Source organism: Delphinus delphis, chromosome 2 (assembly GCF_949987515.2).
Source record: "Delphinus delphis chromosome 2, mDelDel1.2, whole genome shotgun sequence".
Lineage (NCBI taxonomy): Eukaryota > Metazoa > Chordata > Mammalia > Artiodactyla > Delphinidae > Delphinus > Delphinus delphis.
In genome coordinates this window covers 85,839,409-85,862,747 of record NC_082684.1, presented here as the reverse complement: position 1 = coordinate 85,862,747, position 23,339 = coordinate 85,839,409, and the positions used below count along the sequence as shown (strand labels likewise).

Sequence of the window (23,339 nt, the reverse complement as noted above, 5' to 3'; positions counted from 1 at the left end):
TCTATAATTTACTGTTATAGCACTGGCGCTTCTGTGGGCTGATGAAGGTCTGGAATTAAGTTCTGATTAAGGTCTGATTAAGTTCTGTTCTAACTGGTGGAGAGAGAAGGAAACGTACCTACTGCTTTTAGGCAAATAGAGGGAGAGCAGAAAGCTTTTCTTGTATCGGCTTCTTCTTAATTGCTTTCAGCTGAAAATAATCCTGAATGCTAAGTGGCTTAATTAGGGGTAGAGGGTGCGAATTCTGCTACCTTTTAGCACAAACAGAAAAGTGACACTTTACATACATCTCCCCCCAACCCCGCCCCCCAAACAGGACTGTAGTCAGTCAGACCTGGGAGTCTGACTGCTGCTTGATTTCTGACAGGGCTGTTGAGGCCGGAGGCCGGCCCCACGGGAGAACCACAGCCTCAGAAAAGAGAGTCTTGAAATGGGGAGGGGGATGATGGAGTGGCCCCAGCTAGAGAGGATGCTGGATCACTCAGAGCCCACACACAGAGAAACGGAAAGATGCGCATTTTGAACGTATATTTTAAAACACTTGTAAACAGACACAAAGAGGGTTTGTTTTTTGTTTTTATTTTTGCATTTTTGTTTTTACTGTGGAGCTATGATGCATTGTCTTTAAGCTGCCAGAAATGGCGTCTATCAACCCAAAGAAAGGGCTGAAAATGAGAGGCAGAGTAGATTACCGAATTCCCTTCTGGCCTGTGGCCCCTCCGTCAGCGCTGAACACCAGGCTAGGGATTTATTTTCAGGGCTCAAAAGAGAGATCTGGGGGTGTCAGCCAAGAGCCAGGGACTCCACCAGGGGCCTAGATGGTCTCAGCCACCTGACCCTCAGCCCTTGCTCCCTCTTCCCTCCCCACTGACATATTGAGTGTCACACTTTTAGAAATAGCCCTGAGCAGTGAGGAGCCTGGATCTGAGCTCGGAAATGCAGGCCTCCCCTGAGGAGAGCTGCTCCAGGTGAATGTAATTGTATGTTGCTGCTGACTCTCTACACAGAGCAGGAACATTCTCTCCACCAGAGTCGGCCCAGATTGGCTGATGTATTCACAGAGGTGTGGGACTCTTTTAGCTAAGCACTGACTTCCTTCACCTCTTTAACCATCAGGCTCATTTAGCTTCAGGAGGAATCCGATGACATTGCTTTGGCTGTTTTGCAAAACCCCCTTGAAATTTCCCAAGGATATCCGCGGTTTGCCTCGCTGTTAAGGACCAACCCAGTACCAAACAGCCTGTTCTAAGACCCAGAGAGGTGGATGTGGCTGGAATGACTATCCAGACCTCAGAAGGCCAGCCTGGCTCGGGAACTGATGTGTTTGTCCTGCAGAGCCTACAAGGGGATGAAGAAGGCAGCACAGCAGGAAGGAGTGTCAGTGAGTTGGAGCAGACGCAGGTCTTGGAAACTCCCCATCTCCCACCTCTACTTCCCATGGCCCCTGGGTGCTCTCAGGTATGTTTGCATTTCTGGGGAGTGCTCCTGGCCCCTTAAATTTTACCCCTGCTTTCCTGACTATAAGTAAGATCACCTGCATTGCTGCAGAGTTAACAGGTTGTGTTTTTGTTAATTTCTTTCTTTCCCAGATGCATCCCTTTGGCCCCGCCCATCACCTACCCGTCCTTACCTGTCTCTGTGCCCCAAAGAGTTGTTAACTCTGACGGTGATGACCTTTCACTGCATGCACTCTATGTGCTTGGGAGGGATTAGTGGTGATGACGAAAGTGAGGCTCAGTGGGGTTAAGGTCACCCAGCTAAGTCCATAGGAGAGCTGAGATGGCAGGTGTTTCGATTGATGTGATACTGAGGGGTCAGCATCCTGCAGGTGAATGACTTAGCAGACCACCTGGCACATATAGATTCTAGGCCTGTGCCGTCTAGCCTAGCGGCAGGGCAGGGTCATAACTGTAACCACGCGCAGCTCTGAGGAAGTTGGAGGGAATGTACTGATTTGGCCTTCCTCACGGACCCCACCTATGGGCCAGTGAAGAGAAAACCTTGACTAAGTCATTCCCATCTGGTAAATTGAGTGGGCTACAAAAATTGAACCTTGGCTTTAGGCAATCATCAGTAGATCCAGATCTGCCTCCCCAGCTTCTCCACAGGGCAGGTGTGTGAGCTTCCTGTGGGCTCCCAGCAATGGGGAGGGGTCCGTGTTCTTGTGCCCCTCTGGCCGCTCTGGTCTCAGCAGCAGTGCCAGGCTGAGCTCAGCAGGGGGCAAGGCTCGCATCCGTCCATGGGCCTTGTTCACAGGAGCACTGCGTCATGGTCACTTTGCCCCCTGTGGTCCCCTCTGCCTCTGTCCCACTCTGTCTGGACCCTGGCTTGCTGGCTCCATCCTGGCCCTCCACCACGGGGTCACCTTGCCTGGCCCCAGTAGGTCCCACTTCATAGCTGTAGCTGTCAACCCAGTGTCCACCACCCAAGGTACCTGAGGGCAGCTGGGCAGATGACCAGTCCCCCCAAGATTCGTCCCCTTGACCAGACTGACTGCCCCATAGAAGCACCAGGGCCCCTGCCGGTGACCCCTCTCAGAGTCACAGGTGAAGAGTGGTGGCTCCTCTCCCCCTCTCTGCCCCACACCTTCCCGCCCTTCCTGTAGTCCCCTGTTCCCCAGTGGGGAAGTCCCTGTGGTCCAGTAGGCCAGGCCTGCTCCTGATGTGATGCAGCGGTAGATGCACCAGCTACAGCCCTGCTGGGAGGTCAGGGGCCTGCACCCCCTGCCCCTCCCTGGCATCAGAGGCCTCCTGACTCAGAGGTGGCCCCTCAAAGCTGTGAGAGCCATTGAAACACAGGGATTCGGTATCTGTAAGAGCGCTGTCCTCCTTAAGAGTGGTTGAGAGCGTGGGCTGTGAAATCAGACCAGGGCTTCCATAACTTTCTTTGTCAGTTGCCAACCCTGGGACCTCAGACCAGTTCCTTAACCTACCTCTCAGACTTCACCTCTCAGTTTCTCCACCTCTGGGGCAAAATCATGTCAGGTGTGGATAGCAGAGTGTTTGGAGCACAGGAAGCTGGAACCATGCTGACCGCTGTCGTCGTTGTTGTTGTGACGTTACAATTCTTTCTCCCCTCTGCCCTGTCATCCCCATGCCTGACATGGCTCAGGAATGAGGCTGTGCCCTTGTCTTGTTTCAGCTGCTTGAGGGAAGAGCGGGAAGGCCACAGGGCTGGGACAGAGGCAAAGACACTGTGCTTAACCTTAATACTTTCTTTTTTATGTGTGTAAAAGTCATTTCAAAAAATGTCTGGAAACATAAAGGAAAAACCCATTGTAATCGCATTAACTCAATACGATAACTATTCCCTTTCAGTCTTTTTTCTCCTTAGATAATGTTGATATAGTTGTGCTTATAATACTTATACCAGATCTATGTCCAGGTTTTTTGTCTTAACCTAAAATTACAGCCATGAATGTTTTCTTGGTTGATAATTAAACTTCATAATTGTCACCTCAGTGGCAGAATAATCTTCCATTGTGTGCCTGTACTATAATTTGTTAAGATTTATGGTGAAATGTCAGAGTTTATAGTGCTTTATTTTTGCAAATTTCCATGGAATTTCTCAGAAGCTTGTCAATTGGTTCTTCCCTAAGACGGGTATGAAATACCTGAACAAGATAAGAAGAATCGCAGTCAGCTCTGCAAGAGGGGGTGTAATATTAGGGAATGTATGTATGTGGGGGGAATGTGTATGATTGGGGAGGATGTGTCTGCATTCAGTGACAGAGGAATCCTCCATATGGCAAATTTTGAGGGACCCACAAGGACCCACCAATCTTCCAATAGTCTCTCATCTGCCCTCCATTTTGGTCCTTGAAGGGTTTCCCTCTAGGACCACCCTGTAGATTACGTCTTCATCTTTCTAGGGCCCCGTGGAGGCTGGCATTACTGGGTAGCATATCGTCATCCAGCAATACTTCAGCAAAAATGAGTTTATCGGATTCGTTTTCAGAGTTACCATTTCCTGCACTGTATTCTTAGGCAACTCTTCCTGTGGTTTGTTACATGTCTTCCATCTCAGGAAGACCAGGAACCACATCTGAAGCCCATATTCATTCTTTGAACAAATATTTATCAAGGTCCCACCGTGCCCCCGGTATTGTTCTAGGAGTGGAAGACAGAGCACTGAGCAGGTCAGACAGGATCCAGTCCTCCTGAAACTTACATTCTAATGGGGGAGACAGACAGTAAATAAATACATGACTGTTTCTATGTCAAAGCTACTGGAACTAAACATGTGATAGAGGGTGACTTTCAGCAGGGAGGGGACAGACAGGAGGTAGGATGGTGACATCTGAACCAAGATCTGAGCCATAAGAAGACCGGTGGGAAAATGTTCCACAGAGAGCAACTTCTAAGTGCAAAGGCCCTGAGGTGGGCACAAGGCTGGTCTGTTCTGGAAACAGAGAGGAGACCAGTGTGCCTGGAGAGCAGAGAGCAGGGGAAGAGAGGAAGTAGTCAGAGCCTTATGCTGACCCAGTGCAGCAGGAGGCAGCTTTGGGGCTGTTCTGAGGCATCAGGCGGGAGCCACTGGAAGCTTCTAATCTGACGGTGGACTTTATCTGATTTCTGTTTTACACCGACCACTGCGGCTGGTCTGTGGAATGGACTGCCTGAGGGGAAACAGGGAGGCAAGTGAAGAGGCTCTGGCTGTGATCCAGGAGGAAATGGAGGCGGCTTAAATACAAGTGGACAGATTCTGAATTTTTCTGGAGGCAGAACTTCTATCTTGCTGATAGATTGGATATGGAATGAGAACACAAAGCCGCCTCCTAGGTTTTTGCCTTAATAACTGGGAGGTACCCCTTAGTCATCTAGGGAACACCAAGGTAGGGTTCCCCAAATGGGTTGGGATGGAGGAGACTGGAGGTTTCTGTGTTGGACATTTTAAATTTGAGGTGCTTGATATATGCATATCCGAGCAGAGATGTCAGGTGGGCAGGTGCAAACACAAGTCTGGAACTTGGGAGATAGGTCGGGGAGATAATTGGGTTGACTACATGAAGCAGAATATAGAGGGTTGTTGAAGCCATGAAGCTAGATGAGGTCTCCCAAAAATGGGGGTGGGGTGGGGCAGACAGAAGGGAAGAAGCAGAAGCCTGTGCCCTTCTGCTCCCCACCTTCTCGACGCCTGGTGGAGACAGAAGAGCCACCAAAGAAGACTGAGAAGGAATCGCCAATGAGGTTGGAAGAAACCAAGGAAGCCAAGAGACTTTGTCTATAAACGCCCCGTACTTTTATCAGAGTGGGTTGTCAGTAAATTTCTTCAGGAAGCACAAGCTTTGAGGCTGCTTGTTAGTGTCTTTGCGGCCTCTGGTGCACATCTGGAACGCTGAGTGACAGGTGGCTGACTGCAGGCCTCAGAGCCCACGCGGCTTCCCATGATCTCTGACATCAAGGCTGATACCTCTGCCTGGCTCCAGAGGCCTGACGAAATCGGACCCCACCCCAGCTGCCCACCCTATGGCCCAGCGCCTACCCTTCCCTCCTGGCGGGACTCGCCCTACTCTATGCCGCCTACAGGGTGTAAGGCAAGCTCATTCCCACCCCTTCACCTGGATTCTGCTGCTTCCCTTCCTGGAATGCCCTCCCTTCCTGCTGCCCTTCCTAGCCTGGCCCACATTTCAGGCCCAGCTCAAAGCTCAGTTCCCCAGTCTCTCCCCTTCTGCCCTCTACTTTTTTTTTTGTAGTACGCGGGCCTCTCACTGCTGTGGCCTCTCCCGTTGTGGAGCACAGGCTCTGGACACACGGGCTCAGCAGCCATGGCTCACGGGCCCAGCCGCTCTGTGGCATGTGGGATCCTCCCGGACCGGGGCACGAACCCGCGTCCCCTGCATCGGCAGGCGGACTCTCAACCACTGCGCCACCAGGGAAGCCCCTCCTCTACTTTTGTACTTGATGGATTTCCCTCAGGACCACCCCTGTGTATTACATCTTTTCACCTCAGGTTACTGAAGCCCACTGGACATCTTCTGCCCCGCCCTCCATATCTAAACCATCATACTGTGATGGTTCTATCCCGAAATTCGTCTTTTTTTTTTTTTTTTGGCTACGTTGGGTCTTCGTTGCTGCGCACGGGCTTTCTCTAGTTGCGGCGAGCGGGGGCTACTCTTCGTCTCAGTGAGCAGACTTCTCATTGCAGTGGCTTCTCTTGTTGCAGAGCACGGGCTCTAGGCGCGTGGCCTTCAGTAGCTGCAGTGTGCGGGTTCTAGGGCGCAGGGGCTTCAGTAGTTGTGGCACGTGGGCTCAGTAGTTGTAGCTTGTGGGCTCTAGAGTGCAGGTTCAGTAGTTGTGGTGCACGGGCTTAGTTGCTCCGCAGCATGTGGAATCTTCCCAGACCAGGGCTTGAACCCGTGTCCCCTGCATTGGCAGGCGTATTCTTAAGCACTGCACCACCAGAGAAGTCCCCTGAAATACGTCTTGAATCCCATCACTTCTCTCCATCCCTGCCACTCACCCTGGCCTGAGTCACCATGGGTTTCCCGTCTGAACCACTACAACTCATCTTCCTACCCCCAGGGAGAGTGGAGAAGTGCCGAGGACAGGAGGCTGGGATTGTCAGATGAGCCCAGATGTGACATCACACTAGCTCTGGGTCACTAGGTAAAAATCAATCAGACCTAGTCATTCCAGTCGTAGTTATTTTCCCAAGAGCAATGAAGACTCATATTTACGCAAACACCTGTATGTGTGTATTCATAACAGCTTTATTCATAACTGCTGAAAATTGGAAACACCTTTATCCTTTAACTGACAAATGAATAAACAGATTGTAATTTTTACAATGGAAAACTACACAGCAGTGAAAAAGAAAGAACTCATACAACAACATAGATAAATCTCAAAAACTTTACACCAAACGAAAGAAGTCACCACAAAAGATTGAACAGTATGACTCCACTTACATGAAGCTCTAGAAAAGACCCATCTAATTGGCAGCAACAGAAAGCAGATCACTGGCTCCCTGAGGCCCAGGGAGAAGTGGAAGCGTTGCCCAAAAGGGCCATGAGGCAAATTTTGGGAGCAAAGGAAATGATCTCCGTCTTGATTGTGGCAGTGGTTGCACATTTGTATATAGTTGTCAAAACCCATCAAATGGATAAACTTTATTGTGTTAAATTATACCTCAGTAAAGCTGATTTTTAAAGTAAAAAAAATAAGTCAATTCACCAAATGATGAGTTTGCCAAAAGTGCAATCATTCTACTGGGCCGTCCGCCAAGATGCCCTCATGCGGCTTTTCCCGAGCTGGGTCCTCAGGCTCCAGCAACCCCAGCCCAGCAGTTCTCACTGTTGGTTCACTCAGCCGCACCATCGCCCACAGGCCCACGGCTCTCCTAACTTCCAGGGCCCCTCAGGCAGCCTTGCGGAGTTTCCATGAGTCTGCCCAGACCTCTTCCCTCTACCCTCTGGGAGCCAAAGGGCACATCTGTGAAGCTGCATCTCACAGAGGTCAGACATGCTCTCCGCTCTGGATCCCAAGAGTTTCTCGCTGTTACGCCAGCTGTCGGATGGTGGAGGTGGGGCAAGGATAAATGACTGCCTATGTATTTTTCCATATCTGTTATTTACAGGAAAACTGAGGCCTAGAGAAATTTAGAAACCAAGATTTATCTTCTGTTTCTCTTTGTATTTTGAAGACGGTCTCCTTCCTCAGGGCAGCAGAGGCCAGGGGCCAGTTTGAGGGAAGAAAGGACCAAAAGGATTGCAGGGACAAAAACAAAGAACAAAACCATACAGGTTAAAATGTTCACATTTCATCCGTTTTTTTGTTGTTTTTTTTTTAACTCTTTGTTAAGTCTTTGATTCCCAGGAGAGACTCACCAAAGAGTTCCTTACATACAAGAAATCTCTGTTCAGAGTCAGTCTGTCCAGAATTAGAGCCGGTGCTGGGCACTTCCTGAGTGCTCAGTGAAGGTTCTCCACCTGTGTCACATCAGCTGTCTCCTCCACTGAGCAATGCCACCTGCGGCTAGCACTTGGTGCCCTGCGGGCTCCATGGCCAGGTGACTCCTGCCCTACCTGGTCTCTGCCCATATCCGGCCTTGAGGCCAGCAGGAAGCCCTTCCATCTCTGTAAAGTGACCAGAGAGAAAGGCGGTGTCTGCCTGTGTAGACTTAGCCTGACCTAAACACAGATGGATGGGACTCTGCTCTGGCCAGGTGACCAGAGGCCATGAAGAAACGAATGGAGCCTGCAACCTTGCTTCCCATCGTCTCCCTCTGACACTCACAGGCCCTGCTCCGGATTCCTCCTCCTCCTCCACAGACATGCATGTTTATCCTTCCTGGGTACCGTCCCCTCAGGCCCAGAGTGACAGCTAGAGAAGCTGAGGCAGAGTCTGCATGGAACTGGGGGCCCTGGGAGACCGCAGGGCATTTGGGTAGGACGAGACCAGCGGCCGCTCCCGGCTGGTGAAGAGGGGGAGGCATTTATTTATCAGGGGGCTTTTGCAGGCCACGGCTTGCACCAGGGAGCCACCCTGGGCTGATGAAGGAAGCATGCCTGCCTTCCAGCTCACCCAAACCACCCAGTGCCGACGGCCACCTGTTCTGCCTGTAGGAGTAGGATTTGCTCTCGTTCTTAAATATTCTCTGCTCATGCGTCACCACTGCCAACAGAAGAATCATCATGATTCTTACACCTGACATTTGGTACCTTATTTAATAGCCTTTCTGAGTCTTCATACCTTTGCTCATGCTGTCTCACCAGACAAAAATGCTCTTTCCTGGGTCCTTATCCTTCCTTCGAGGGCAAGTTCAAGTTTTTCCTATTCCAGGCAGCCTCTTCTGACTTGCCCAGCCCTGGGTGGCTGTGATCCCCAAGGAGAATATTTTTACACCTCTCCTCATATGTAGCGTGAGCATCCTGAGACCATTTGCATGACCTTCCTGTCTCACCCAACGTACGTTGTGAGCTCCTTGGGCAGATGACGTCTTTGTGTCTGAGGTTGCTGTCCTGTGGATCATAGCACTTGTATTGACTCCATCGCTAACTAAGGGCCGGCCATGTGCTATGACTTTATCTCGTTTAGTCTTCACAACCACCCTATGAGGTAGGAATTCTTTTGCTTCCCACTTTTCAGATGGAGAAACTCAGGCTTAGAGGGATAAACCTACCCAAGTTCATGCAGCTAACATGTGGTGGAACAAGTGTTCAAATCCAGGTCTGTGAAACTTCAACATCTAGACCTTGAACTAACTGGACAATGTCATCCTCACAGAGGTGACTGGTGACAAAGAGCAAACTCAGTGTACAGAAATCTCCAGGCAGTCTTGCTATGTGTGAGAGAGAGTCAGGACGATAAAACCTATCATCCAGTTGAAACCAGAGGCACAAGCTTTAGTAGCAGAAACCTCACAAGATTGAGAAATGTTGAGCTATGGACACAAGTGCTTTGAGAATACAAAGCACTGAGTAGGACTTTAACATCTGCTTATAAAGATAAAGAAGGGCAGGATCTGTTGACAACATTAGGAACATAAATACTACCTACATTGGAATAAAGAGCCTTTCTTGTCATATTTATCTTTTTTTTTTTTTTTTTTTTTTTTTGCGGTACGCGGGCCTCTCACTGTTGTGGCCTCTCCCGTTGCGGAGCACAGGCTCCGGAAACGCAGGCTCAGCGGCCATGGCTCACGGGCCCAGCCGCTCCGCGGCACGTGGGATCCTCCTGAACCGGGACACGAACCCATGTCCCCTGTATCGGCAGGCGGACTCTCAACCACTGCACCACCAGGGAAGCCCATATTTATCCTTATTTTATATCTTGTCATCATGAAATAGTCACGTCTAATCTGTTGACCAGAAGTTCTGAGACATCTTGACATATTAACTTCAATGGTTGATTTTTTTTTTTATCTCCCGTTACTTGGAGGGTATAATATTTGCTTTACTTTATGTTGTCAAAACTGTGTTTACTCACTGTATGTTTTTTTTAATTGAAGTATAGTTGATTTACAATGTTGTGTTAGTTTCTGATGTACAGCAAAGTGATTCAGTTATACTTATATATACATTCTTTTTCATATTCTTTTCCATTATGGTCTATTACAGGATATTGAGTATAGTTCCCTGTGCTATACAGCAGGACCTTGTTGTTTACCTATTTTATATACAATAGTTTGTATCTCTTAATCCCAAACTCCTAATTTATCCCTCCCCTACCCCCTTTTCCCTTTAAGGGAATCATAAGTTTGTTTTCTATGTCTGTGTTACTCATTATATGTTTGTTTTAGGAAATTGAGCTTTATCATTGAACACAGGAACATAAAGAGACATTTAAAAAACATAATGGAGAATCTTGATTTTCCAGGGCAGTAGCATCTCCCAAAAGGCTGAGTGTATGAGGGTTAAGGCCAGAAGTTCCGGGACAGGCTGATTTGCATCACAGCCCTGTCACTTACTATGGTGACTCTGAGGAAGTGGCTTACCCTCTCCATGTCTCAATTAGTTTTTAAAATGAGATCATAATAGTATCTACTTCACAGGTAATACAAGATATGAAGAATAGTCCCCGTCACTTTGTAAACATTCAATAGATGGTAGCCACTCTGTTCCTGTCGGCATCTGTGTGATGGTCCAGTGGTGAATGTACCATAACTAACCGTCTTCTTACTGATGGGCGTTAGGTGTTTCCAGTTGATGAACAAGACCAGCAATGTTCCTGCCCTGAAAAGGGTTACGGTCTGGTGGAACGAGGCAAAAAGACGAACATGATAAATCAACATATGATATATTAAGTTAGATTTGATCTAATTTAACTTAATTAATAACCAGAGAAACACGGAAGCAAATAAGTGGTTGAAAGGCATACATGTTATAAAGGGTGGTCAGGGCAGGCCTGCTGGAGAAAATGACACTTGAGCAGAGCCATGAGAGAGAAGAAAGAGCCAGCTATGCACAGAGCAGAAAGTCAAGGACTTCGGGCAAGGGAGCGGCGAGCGCAAAAATCCCTGATGTGGAAAAGGATTTACCACGTTCAGGGCATGGAGGGCCGTGAGACAGACCCTGATATTTAAGGAAACTTAATATATCATAAAATTGGCACCACGGATCAATAGGAAAAGAACACACTGTTTAATAGATGACATGGCTGCAAGTGGCTCACTATACAGGGTGAAATAAAGCAGCATCTCCACTTCACAAGCTGAACTGTGTTCAAGGGAAGGAGTAGAATGTGAGAAGCCATGACAAGAAGTAAAAGCCACCAGAAGCTATGGGAGGGTTCTAACCGGGGCTGTCGAATAATCTAGTTATGTTTTTAGGAGATTCTGTAGAGAATGGCTTATAACAAGGCAAAAGTGCAAGCAGGAAGACCAGTTAGCCTAATGCCATAGCTGAGATGAGGGAGATGATGACTCAGGCTGGAGCAGTGGCAGTGACTCTGGGGTAAAGCAGGAGGGAAAATAATTTCACTTGAGTGCAGAGGGCCGAGGACATGGCCTGTTATCACCCTAGGTGCCCATGAGCCCCGAGTTTGTCTTCTTGATTGTTACTTCCCTGAACCCACAAATCCTTTCCCATTCTCTCCCCAAAGAAAGGCAATCTTTATTCAACTTTCTCAGTGCTTTCCAATTTAATAGCTGCAGTGAAATTTCATTTTGGTTTTAATTTCTCTGATTACCAATGATTTTGAGCGTCTCCTCAAATGCTTGTTAGTTTTTTGGGTTTCCCCTCCTATATATTGCAGGTTCAAATCTTTGGTTCACTTTTGTGTTGGCATGGCTGTCTTTTTCTTGTGGAGTATGTAAGAATTCTTCTTATATACTAGACATTAATCCTTTTGTGATTTGCAAATGCGATGCGAATGTCTTCTGTTATTCTGTCGGCTGTCTATTAACTGTTTCTCTGTGTTCTTAGTTGACAGAAACCCTTAATTCTTATGTAATCAAATTTAGAAATTTTTTTCCTTGTGGTTTGTGGATTCAAAATGATGTTTAAGAAATCCTCATCCCCAAGACCACAAATAGACTCTCCTGTGTTATCTTCTGCCAACTTCATAGTTTTCCCTTTCTTATGTTCACCCCATTTACAGCCCATCTTTTTATATGGGGACAGGTGAGGATGCTGTTTTATTTTACATTATACACTGAGCCACTCATGACCATGTCACCTCTTAAACAATCTGTTCTTTTTCTATTGATTTGTGGTGCCAATTTTCTCATATGTTAAGTTCCCTTAAATATCGGGGTCTATCTCTGCCCCCTCTACTTTGTTCCATTGGTCCTATTCTCGCACCAACACCCTACTGCTTGTGTTAGTGTGACTTTGTAGTTTATTTTAGTATCAGGCAGGGTAAGACTCTCCTCTTTACTGTTATTTTTTAAGAGTGGTTTGTTATCCACAGATATTTATTAAGAGGAAGGAATTTGGGATAAGTTTTGGAGGTAGAACGGTGCTTATGGCATCTTTTGCTTTACCCCAGTTTTACATTTCTATGTTTTTTGTTTGTTTGTTTTGTTTTGTCTTTTGCTGTGTTGGGTCTTCGTTGCTGTACGTGGCTTTCTCTAGTTGCAGCGTGCGGGGGCTACTCTTCGTTGCGGTGCGCAGGCTTCTCATTGCGGTGGCTTCTCTTGTTGCGGAGCACAGGATCTAGGCATGTGGGCTTCAGTAGTTGCAGCACACGGGCTCAGTAGTTGCAGTGCATGGGCTTCAGTAGTTGTGGCTTGAGGGCTCTAGAGTGCAGGCTCAGTAGTTGTGGTGCACAGGCCTAGTTGCTCCATGGCACGTGGGATCTTCCCAGACCAGGGATCGAAGTGTGTCCCCTGCATTGGCAGGTGGACTCTTAACCACTGCACCACCAGGGAAGTCCCTTTCTATGTATTTAAATCTGGCAACAGGGACTTCCCTGGTAGCGCAGTGGTTAAGAATCTGCCTGCCAATGCAGGGGACACGGGTTCGATCCCTGGTCCAGGAAGATCCCCCATGCCGAGGAGCAGCTAGGCCCGTGAGCCACAGCTACTGAGGCCTACGCACCTAGAGCCCATGCTCCACAACACGAGAGGCTGCCATGGTGAGAGGTCTACGCACCACAGCAAGGAGTGGCCCCAGCTCGTCACAACTAGAGAAAGCCTGTGCGTAGCAACAAAGAACCAACATAGCCAAAAATAAATAAATTGTTTTTAAAAATTTTTTTAAAAATCTGGCAGCATTTCCCTATTGGTTTCTAGGTTTTATACCTTGTTTAGGAAAATCCTCCTCTTCCTCATCATTCTCTAATATTTTATTTTAAACCTTCTATAGTGTTATTTTAATGTTTAGATATTTAATCTGTCTGGAATTTATTTTTGTGTGGTTATGAAGTTCATTTTAACTTTATAACTAACTTTATATTATTCCAAATGGTAAGCTATAATACTTTTTCCAGTAGTGAATAGTCCATCGTTTCATCACTGATTTGAAATACTTCCTTCATTGTATAATGAAATTTCATGTGTACATAGGGCTGTTTCTGGGCTCTGCTTGGAAGGTATTGGAATCCAGAATTCGTTGGCAAGAATGGAAAAGCATTAGATGTGTTGAGCAGGAGAATGACAGGTTGAGGGCGTGGTTACGAAGCTCACTGGCCAGCCTGGTTTGTGGGGCAAAAACTCGTGAGAGGCAAGAGGCTGAGAATCAGATGCTGCTGATGGGGTGGGACGGAAGGGACAGGCACCCGAGGCATCTTGAAAGAGGAAAGGTGAAGAATTCATCCTTGCTGGTTCTCCTGGGAGTGATGTCAGCTGAGCCACTGGGAGGAATGTACTTTCCAATGCTGGGTTACCTGAGACCAAGAGGCGGCTGGTGAAGGCAGCTCCTGGTCACCCTGATAAATGGGAGCCAGTTAACAAGACCCCGGACACAGTCAGAGGTGGAGGCTCAGAAGAGCAGGTTGGGGGGCTCTGGGGAGATCTCAGGCTTTCTGCTCATTAGGGAGGAAAGGGCGGTGGGTAGAAAGAAACCAAGTCCCCTCCACTTTGTGCGGAGATGGCTTCAGAATTTCCGCATGAAGGAGCTCTGGAGCATCAGACTGTGTACCAAGAACACTGTTGTAGCTTTAATTGTGGGTTCATTCAGAGACACACTGGATCAGAGGAGGGGGTTAGGCTCCCGTCACCCCATAGTTGGACGTTACCTTATGCCTGGCACTCCCCACCTTCCCAGCCCACTCCCACAGCTCCCACCACCAAGGCCTCTGTCCCCTCCTGCCCTACTTAGAGTCCACACTGGACAATTCACCACTTAACTCAGCCCTCTCTGCTCCCCTCACTAGATCACAAATGCTTTGTTGTTTCCTTCCCGACTGCACCCTGTCAGCTCAGAGCCAGGCGGTAAATGCTGGCAGGTGAGTCCACTCTGTTTGCTGTTGCACCAGCTCCCACCGGGGTCAGAGGCTGTGTAGCTTCCCCCGGCCCACACTAAATCATGGAGTGAGGCGAGTGATGCCCTGAAAGTGTCCTATTCAATCTGATTTCATTCAGCTAAAGTGAGGCCCCGCTCTTGAGGAGTTTATGCACAATGAGGAAATACAAGGATTGGAGACCCAGAGTTTTCACAGGCTGCCGAGGATGGATGGAGCGGGGTAGGGTGGGTGTTTGTGGCTAGGCTCCTTCAGTGAGAGGAGGATCAAGTTCTAGGCTTTGAGGAATGTTTTGGAGTTTGGGGCTTGCCCTGGGCCCATTTGATGGTGAAGGGTGGGGGAGTGGAGGGAATGGGTACCAGGCGGACACCTCCGTTGGGGGGAGGGTCCCCCTTCCCTCACTATAGCCTCACCACATCACATTCAGGACATTGTAGTGCTGTGGGCTGGGTTGTCTACAACATGAATCACCATTGCCTTCCGAAATTTCAGCTCTGATCATGTCACTGTCCTGCTCAAAAACCATTGATGGCTCCCCATTGCCTAGAGAATAAGTCCAAATTTAAAGCACACCTTTTATTTTTCTTTAATTTTTTAAAATATTTATTTATTTATCTGGCTGCTCCAGGTCTTATTTGCAGCACACTGGATCTTCCTTGCCATGTGCAGGTCATTTAGTTGCAGCATGAGGGATCTAGTTCCCCGACCAGGGATTGAACCTGGGCCCCCTGCATTGGGAGTGCGGAGTCTTAGCCACTGGACCACCAGGGAAGTCCCTAAAGTATGCCTTTCAAAGGTCACAACTATGGGGGCCTAATATATCTTTCCAGATTTGTTCCTTCACAGAACCTCCCTTCTCTCTGCCCAACTTCCACCACCCTCTGTGTCCCACTCTCCACCCCCCCATACCTCCTCCCACACAACTCGCTACTCTGATACCAGCCCACTTACATACCTGAGCATAGCCTGCTTTCTGGCCTCCTTATTCCTGTTCCTACTGCTCCTTCTTCCCATGATGCCCTTCTCACCTATCGTTAGCTACTGCAATCCCATCTCTCCTGCAAGACCCAATTCAGATGCTGCCTCTTCCACGAAGCCTTCTCATGCCCACTCTTTCCCTTCCCAGCTGACACTCATTTCCCCATTTCTGTGCTCCGTAGCCAGTTATTAGGTCTGCAAACCACAGATTTTTACAAATGTAAAGGGTTTATATTGCTCCTTCTAGGATACCCCAGTTACCACAGGAGACTCAGACCTCTGAGCTTCTGAGGGGTTGGAAGCATTTGGTTCCCCAGCTGGACTGTCAGCAGCTTCAAGCTTGGACTTTCCTCTCTTAGTAGCACGTATGCAGTAGGTGTTCACTAAGCGCTGTGAACTAAATTGAATTTGGTAGAGTCCACCGAGGGGCGCGGATGCTGTTTGTGTCCCTGGCAGTGCGCCATGGCAGCGGCAGGGAAGGGTGCAAGCTGGGAGGGGTCCAAGCTAAGGCCCCATCCCCCGTCTGGAGAGCCTGGCAAGCAGAGAGGAGCAGGGTGGGGATGTCCTCCACCTGGCATACGGAGAGGCCCCACAGATACCACTGACCAGGTTCCATCCCTGCCTTCAAGCCCAATCAGCCCTGTATTCAGATCTCACCCTTAGTTTCATAAAATCACTTTAATCCATGGGCCGGAAAAGCCGGTTGTGGGCCCCCAGGCAATAGCTCAGGCAGGAAATTCCCAAAGCTCCCAGCTGCGCAGCTGAGTAAGCAAAGCTGCCTCCCCAGACCCCTGGAGTGAGCCAGCCACCAGGACAGAGATAGGGATCAGCTGCATGGGGCGAGAGCATCTCTGAGCCCGGGCAGGGGCTGGGCTCACCCTTTCTCCACCTGCCTGGGAGGGCAGGGACCACTAGCCCTTGACTCTCTCCTCACCAGGGATTCAGGCGATTACTTTCCTTCTTCATCCTCTAACTTTGAGTCCTGGTCATGGTCCCTGCCTCTCCTGAGGTCCCTGCCTACAGCTCCTGGGGCACTGAGCCATGGGGCTAAGTAGAGTCAGGAGGGAGGGCATATCCCCCAGAGGGGCACCTCTGAGCCATGACCTTGACAAGCTGTAGAGACAGCTTTTCCAAATCGTGGCTGGGCTAATCCTGAAGTCATGAGGGTCCAGCAGCCTCTTCCTGCCATTCTCTGGGGCAGTGGACAGGCTGGTCATTCTTCTTGGGGCAGCAGACCCCTGACCCTGCTGGTCCCTGCATTTCCAGGATCTGAAGACCTGAGGGTCCCTTGATATTAAGAGGCCTGTGCCCGGGAACCCCATCTGTCTACCTACCTAAACCCCTCCCCGGGCAATTAGAGACACTGCCAAGAGTCTTCCAGAGGGCGGAGCTCTGAGTAAGAGTATAAGTTCCCCATCTCACGGCCCAACGGCAGAGCCACACCATGCTCCAGAAGGAGATGCTTGTCTCAGCCTCCCACCACCCGTCACACCCAAGCCAAGCAGAAGATGGCAGGCCCTCCGCCACCTGCACCTTGGAGGTGAGGGAGCAGGGCTGGGTGGGTCCGGAGCTGAGAGCAGGAGACGGGTTCAGGGAGGGCTGGGGGCACCGCAGACTCCAGAGACGTGGAGCACCTCGTCTAGGGCAGCCCCTGCCCGGCACCAGGGGACACAGTCTGGCCCAGCTGGGGCTGGGCTCCTGGGTGGATGGCCCAGCTGCGGATACCCACGGGCTTGACAAGACTCTATGGAGTGGCTCAGGGACGTCCTGCGCCCAGCAGCACCCAGGAGGACAGTGCTCAGCACTGCTGGGGGTGGGTCACATTTGGCCTCTCCTAACGGTGAGCAGGCATTTACCTTGTGGACGTCTTGAACTGCCTGCTGGGAGAGTGTGTGGTGTGGTGTCCAGTGAGGATCTGTGCCATTGTCAACCTGTCTCCATTGGCCACGAGGCACCCCTCCTGGGTCTGTGGTCTAGACTCCTGGGTCTATGCAGCCCCTCACGGCCTTGCAGAGACACCCCAGGTTCATGGGTCAGGTTTCCAGGGCTCTAGACCAGCCCTGCCTTGGCTTTCCCATCGTCTCTGTCTTCCAATTTGCTGTAGGCATGCCATGGCAAGGGCTGTCAGCAGCAACATCTTCCTCCTTAGCTTCCCCCGGCCCACACTAAATCATGGAGTGAGGCGAGTGATGCCCTGAAAGTGTCTTGTCCCTTTGGGGTGGGAGGTGGAGACCCTGCTCAGTCTCCAAGGAGCCCAGGAGGGAAACCCCATGCTGTATGGTGCCTGGTGTCCCGCCGCCTGGGCCAGGATAGACGTTGCCTTCTGGGCTGTGTTCCTCCACAGCCCTCAGGGGGCTGAGATAGCCTCTGGTCCACACGTGCTCCTGCCTCTCCTGTCTCGTTGAGTCTCCTGGAGCTTGGGCAAGGAGAAACCTCCACAGAGGGACAGAGCTTACCTTGAAGCGGGAATGAAGCAATTGAGAGCTGTGCCCATCCCTCTCAGGTCCTGGAGGGTCCATGACTCAGAGCTGGGATTTCTTGCCCTGACCTCTCACCTAGCCTGGGTGATAAAAAGGAAAACAGCCATAGTGGCTCCTCCCAGGTGACCCCTGGTCTGGGGTGCTGCTCAGACTAGCAGGGAAATGCTCTGGGATCCCACAGAGTTCCCATCCCAATGCTCTCCTTTTAGGGAGGGCCCTTGCCTCCTGGAAGCTATCGCCAGGCTGGTCTGAGCTCTGACACAGGTGTTGCAGGGAACTGATGGATACACCCAGCTCTCTAGGGAGGAGGAGGTGGCATCGCCAGCCGGGCCTGCCCTGAGAAGCGCCGCGGAGGGGAGTTCCCACAGGTTCCCCGGGAGCTGTACTCCCTCGTCAGCACCCAGACCTCATGCGCTGGTGTGGTTTGGGTATGTCTGACCCTAACCACTTCTGAAACAGGGTTGTCAGACCCTCCTCCCAACCCTCCCCCGCACCTGGGAGCCAGGCCCTGGGAGCCCATCTGTAACTAAATATTCTTCTAATTTGTGATGATAGCTAGTTTCTTGGGGTGTGAGGACAGTCCCAGAATGGGAGCTGAGGGTTTTACTCCTGCCTCTGCTATTAACTAGTCTAGTGCATGACCTGGAGCAAGCTTTTAACTGAGTTGGTTAATTCACGGTGAGAGCCAGCCTCCAGGTGGACGGAGAGGGCTCTGCCCTGCAGTCAGGTGGATCTGCGTCTGAGTCCTGGCCCCGCCCCTTCTGGGCTGTGTGACCCCATGTGAGATGCAAGCTCTCTAACCTCGGTCTTCTCCTCTGCAAAGCAGGATAACAGTACCTTCCTCAGAGTCTGGCTGGGATGGGGGGGCGGGGGCGGGCGGTAGTTGAGAACAGATGCAGCAACCCCAGGTAGAGCAGAGCCCAGCGCACTAGAGGAGGGTAAGGAATTGTATTCCCAACTTCCCCGCCAAAGTCCTATCTCTAAAGTGAGGGTTTGGGAAGGGGTAATACTGGATTGCACAATAGCCAGTGCTGAGAGTCAAGCTCTTTTCCATATGAGCTGGCAAGATACCCCTGTCCTGAGGAGTTTTCGGGGGAAATGGAGTCCTGGCAAGTCCAGCCCCAGGGACCGAGGTGAGGGAGGAGGCTGGAGCCAGGTGTGTCTGCAGCCTGAGCAGTGACTTCCCAGCAAACTACCATCCAGCCACCCTCCCTGCACAGCTGTTCTGGTTATTAAAGTGTCTAAATACACTCCTCCACTGGTTGCCAAATAATCCCTGACTTCAGTTCTAGCCCCTCCAGGGAGTGCTCCCTGGTCCTTATCCCAGGACCCTCCAATACCCCCATGAACTGGAGGATTACTGCCCATCCCAACTCCAGGGCCGCAGCCTGGCCATGCCTGTTGTTAAACTTTCACCCTGATGCCCAGCCAGGGCATCCTATTGGAAGGATGAGCTTGTCTAAGTCCCTGAAGTTCTTACCTGGATCCCGTAAGCTACCCCATACACTTGGGTTCCGTAAGCTCACTGGTTTCAGGTTCCCATAGTCACGGACTCTGTACTTTGATCTATTACGTCTTTCTACGTCTTTCTGTTCATTACCTCTGGGGCCATGAAGTTTTGCTTGTGTCTAGCACCACTCCAACTGAGCTGATCATATCAGGAGCAAAATATGTACACTCATGTTAATCCCAGAAGGTCATTTTTCACAGACCTCATTTCTGGAATCGTCTGGGCCCAAGACCCGAGTCCCATGTTCCCACTGCCTTCCTCTCCGCACCGCCCCTCTGGGCTCTCTCTCAAACCCTCCAGGCTCTGGCTCCCTGCTGGCAGATGTAAGAGTGCTTTGCAGAGTGCTTTGCAATTGGGTGTCTTCTGCAAATTCCTGGGCTAAAGGTGTAATCTGAGGCTCCAGAATGACCACAAAGGAGCCATCTGTGGCTGCTAGAAAGCGAGAGCTTCTCCAAGTACCCTTACAGTTCTGACGTGCTCTGTCTGTTTAAAACAGAGAGAGGTGATGAAATGTGTCAGAAGAGCACTGTAAATAGAAGGACTGCCAGAGTGTGGGGATTATTTGGGGGCTTTGGGGGAATGAAGGGTGAAAAGAAGACTCTGCCGGGAAAATAGATTTTCAGAGGACAAGACCAAGCACGAGGAGATCAGGGTAAGCAGCACCTGTCTTCGTGTTTGCCCACGGTCGCTTTCAAGTAAGGTGACAGTATAATTGTGGTTGTGAACGTGGGCTTAAGAATTAGAATTGGATTCAAACTCAGTTACCTTTGATTCTAGCTGAGTGCCTGAAGTCAAAGGACTTCGGCTCAGATTCTCTATCTGTAAAGCAAGGCTAATAGTAAGATAAAATATAGAGATTATATACACAACACTTAGCATTTGGAAGACACTCAGCAGATGGTAGCTGTGTTGTTAATGGGGCTGAGTTAGAGTAGAAAGAAATGGTCAGCCTCGTTGGAAGGTATCGTGTTAGATGACAGCAGAGAGCTTTTCCTGGAAGGCAGGGAGACCTCAAGTGAGGTCCTGCGGGAAGCTGTAGATGCTCATTCTCTCCCAGCGAAGACACACGGGAGCTGGGCAGGGCCAAGGGCAGCCCCTCCTGGAGGCAGGAGAAGACCTATGATGGCCAAGAGGATTGTGACCCTGGGTTCAGAGACATGAGGAGTGACCCCTGCCTGGGCTGAGTCCTCAGGCAGCTCCCCTCTTGTAGCCCTCTAGCTGCCTTCTGAGAAAATGGGCCAGGGGGAACAGGTTTCACCAGAATTGCTCTCCTGGATGAAAACTGACTCCTGCCTCCTCACCAGATCAAACCAGGACACACGCTCTGCCCAGGTGGGGAGTGAGAATGACGAGCCCACGTGCCCAGAGGCTGAGCCGTATTTCCAGAACCAAAAGAGAAGCAGTGTTGTGACCTTTGGCCCAGTTACAAAGCTCAAAAGGCAATCCCATTAGAGCAAGTTATTGACCATGAATATATTCAACATTTCAGAGTTAATCTCACAGAAGGAATCCTCAGGCCTGTATGTGTCTGCCAGTGTGGCTTTTGTTCCGATTGTGAGGCAGTTGTTGGGGAGAGAGGAGGAAGAAGCCCTAAAACTGACGTATGTATCTATCTCAGGGACTAAGCAACTGTCTTCCCAGCCGTCGTCCTATTGTTCCTGGTCAGAATTAAGCCCCGAAGAGGCTGGAAGGACAGCCATCAAAATAACAGTTCTCATGACAAGGAAAAAAAAATTTTAACTATGTGTGATGATGGATAACTAAACTTCTTGTGGTAATCATCTGGCAATACTAAATACATATAGCAAATCATTATGCTGTATACCTCAACCTTATACAATGTTATACGTCAATTATTTCTTAACTTTTAAAAAGATGGCAATACCTCTATTATAAAGGTTTTATGAGGATTAGAAACTATAAGAGAAGTGTCTAGCAAATAGTAATGTTACCAAAGGCAAGTCCGTGGACCCGATGCACAGTGAGGCCAAACAATACCAAAACGTCGGAGTTTGGAGCGGAGGAAAGTTTATTGCAGGGCCATGCAAGGAGACTGGTGGCTCATGCCTTAAAAATTCCCAAACTCCCTGAAAGCTTTCAGCGAAGCCCTTTTATAGGAAAGGTGAAGGAGGGGCATGGTTAGTTGTTGCAGACTTCTCGGTGTCCGAGCCTTTGTTCTTGAGGTCAGGTCACAGTCAGGTCACGATGTTCCTGTAAACCTCCACCAAAACAAATGGTATTCTCTCTTCTGACAAGAAAGGGCAAGGTCCCAAGGCTCAACTTTTGCCCTCTGAGGTCCAGCCTCTGGTAAGTGGAGGGGGTCCCTACGTGGGCTGGTTCCCTGCCTGGGAGTGTTGGACCAGCCTCCAGTCTGGGTCCTCGCGCCAGTGCCCAGGCCTGGCTGAGGAGGCAGATCTCAGCTGACGGTGTCCTCAGGGCAAGATCCCCAGACCCTGCACAGATCTCATCACTGAGGAAGCCAGGCACCCAGGAACCAGCTGGCCCTCGGGCTCCTCAGGCCACCCAAACAGGGGTGGGTCCCACGGCCTGTGACCCATGGAGACCCCGCCGCCATTAGGTCGCAGAGGCGGGGACTGCGGAGAGGTTCACTGCTGCTTCGTGGCCTGGGCCCGGCCAGTGGGTGGCCATGGCAAGGGCTCTGGAGCTCTGCGAGACCCAGCACCCAGCCTGTCCCCCAGGAGCCCAGCTCACCCGCTGGCCTGAGGCTGGAGGGCCCTGGGGAGAAGGCCGCTGTCCACCTCCACTGCACTCTCTGCCCCAGGACCCCCGTGAGGCTGACTGAGTGGGACCTCTAACCCCTGAGCTCAGGGTCTCGCACTAAGGGTCGGTGCCTGCCCTGCCCCGCTCTGCCCCGCCCCTACTGCAGTACGTGTTCAGTAGATGCTATTACAAATAGTATTATCTCTGATAACCGCCAAGGCAGATGAACTATCTGTGGGCAGTCTGAGTTGAAAATAAAAATAATTATAAATAGTGACCTTTTCTGAGTGGTGGCATTATGGGGACTTTTTTCCTTCATACTCTCATGTTTTTCCCTAAATCCCAATGTTATATTGTTTTTAATTTTTATTTATTTTTTTGTCTGTGTTGCGTCTTCGTTGCTGCACACGGGCTTTTTCTAGTTGTGGCGAGCGGGGGCTGCTCTTCGTTGCAGTGCGCAGGCTTCTCACTGCCATGGCTTCTGTTGTTGTGGAGCATGGGCTCTAGGCGCCCAGGCTTCAGTAATTGCAGCACACGGGCTTCAGTAGTTGGGGCTCACAGGCTGTAGAGCGCAGGCTCGGTAGTTGTGGCGCATGGGCTTAGTTGCTCCACGGCATGTGGGATCTTCCCGGACCAGGGCTCGAACCTGTGTCCCCTGCATTGGCAGGCAGATTTTTAACCACTGCGCCACCAGGGAAGTCCCCCAATATTATTTTAAATACAGAAGAATTGCATCTTCTTGGAAGGGTAGAACGTGATTCTAGTAACATGGAGTGGACGATGTGGAGTAAAGGGTTCCAGTTCAGGGGCCTCTATAAATGTCGTTGGGTGGGTTGGAGGAGTCCGATGGTGTCTGCCATGGGCGTGGGCTGGGAGTGGACAGTAAAAAGACTTGTCTAAGCCTGGGTAAAATGCTCAGGAAAAGGGCTTCCAATTCCCAGATCCAAACAAGCAAGACAGGGACGGAACAGGCATGAAGCTGTCCCTCTTCCCGGGTGTGCTGGCTCAGAGTGGGGTGAGGACAAAGCCCCTCACGTCCATAGCCTCGGGCCGCCTGAGGACCAGAAGCAGCCTCCAGAGCCCAGAAACACCGATGGACAGTGGGGAGGTTGCTTGAGCCTGGGCAGTGGGAGCCTGTGCTGCTCTCTCCGTCAAGGCCACCTGCCACAATCGCCCAAAGAGTGAGTCCACTGTCCTCTCAATCCACAGGAGGAGCTGTCTCCATGCCACCTGCTGACAGTGAGGGTCATCCGGATGAAAAACGTCCAACAGGCTGACGTGGGTAAGTATCCCCCTCCCTCTTCC

At 50.3% G+C, this 23,339-nt stretch overlaps 1 protein-coding gene across 1 annotated transcript in view; it reads left to right on the top strand.

Moving 5' to 3' along the window:
- Positions 1-1,275: 1,275 nt before the first annotated feature.
- PLA2G4E (phospholipase A2 group IVE) overlaps positions 1,276-23,339 on the top strand; it is a 57,907-nt gene continuing 35,843 nt past the window's right edge. The window contains exons 1-2 of the mRNA XM_060003563.1: positions 1,276-1,458; positions 23,244-23,316. Coding sequence (XP_059859546.1) covers positions 1,276-1,458; positions 23,244-23,316 — 256 coding nt within the window. The remainder of the gene's footprint in view (positions 1,459-23,243; positions 23,317-23,339) is intronic.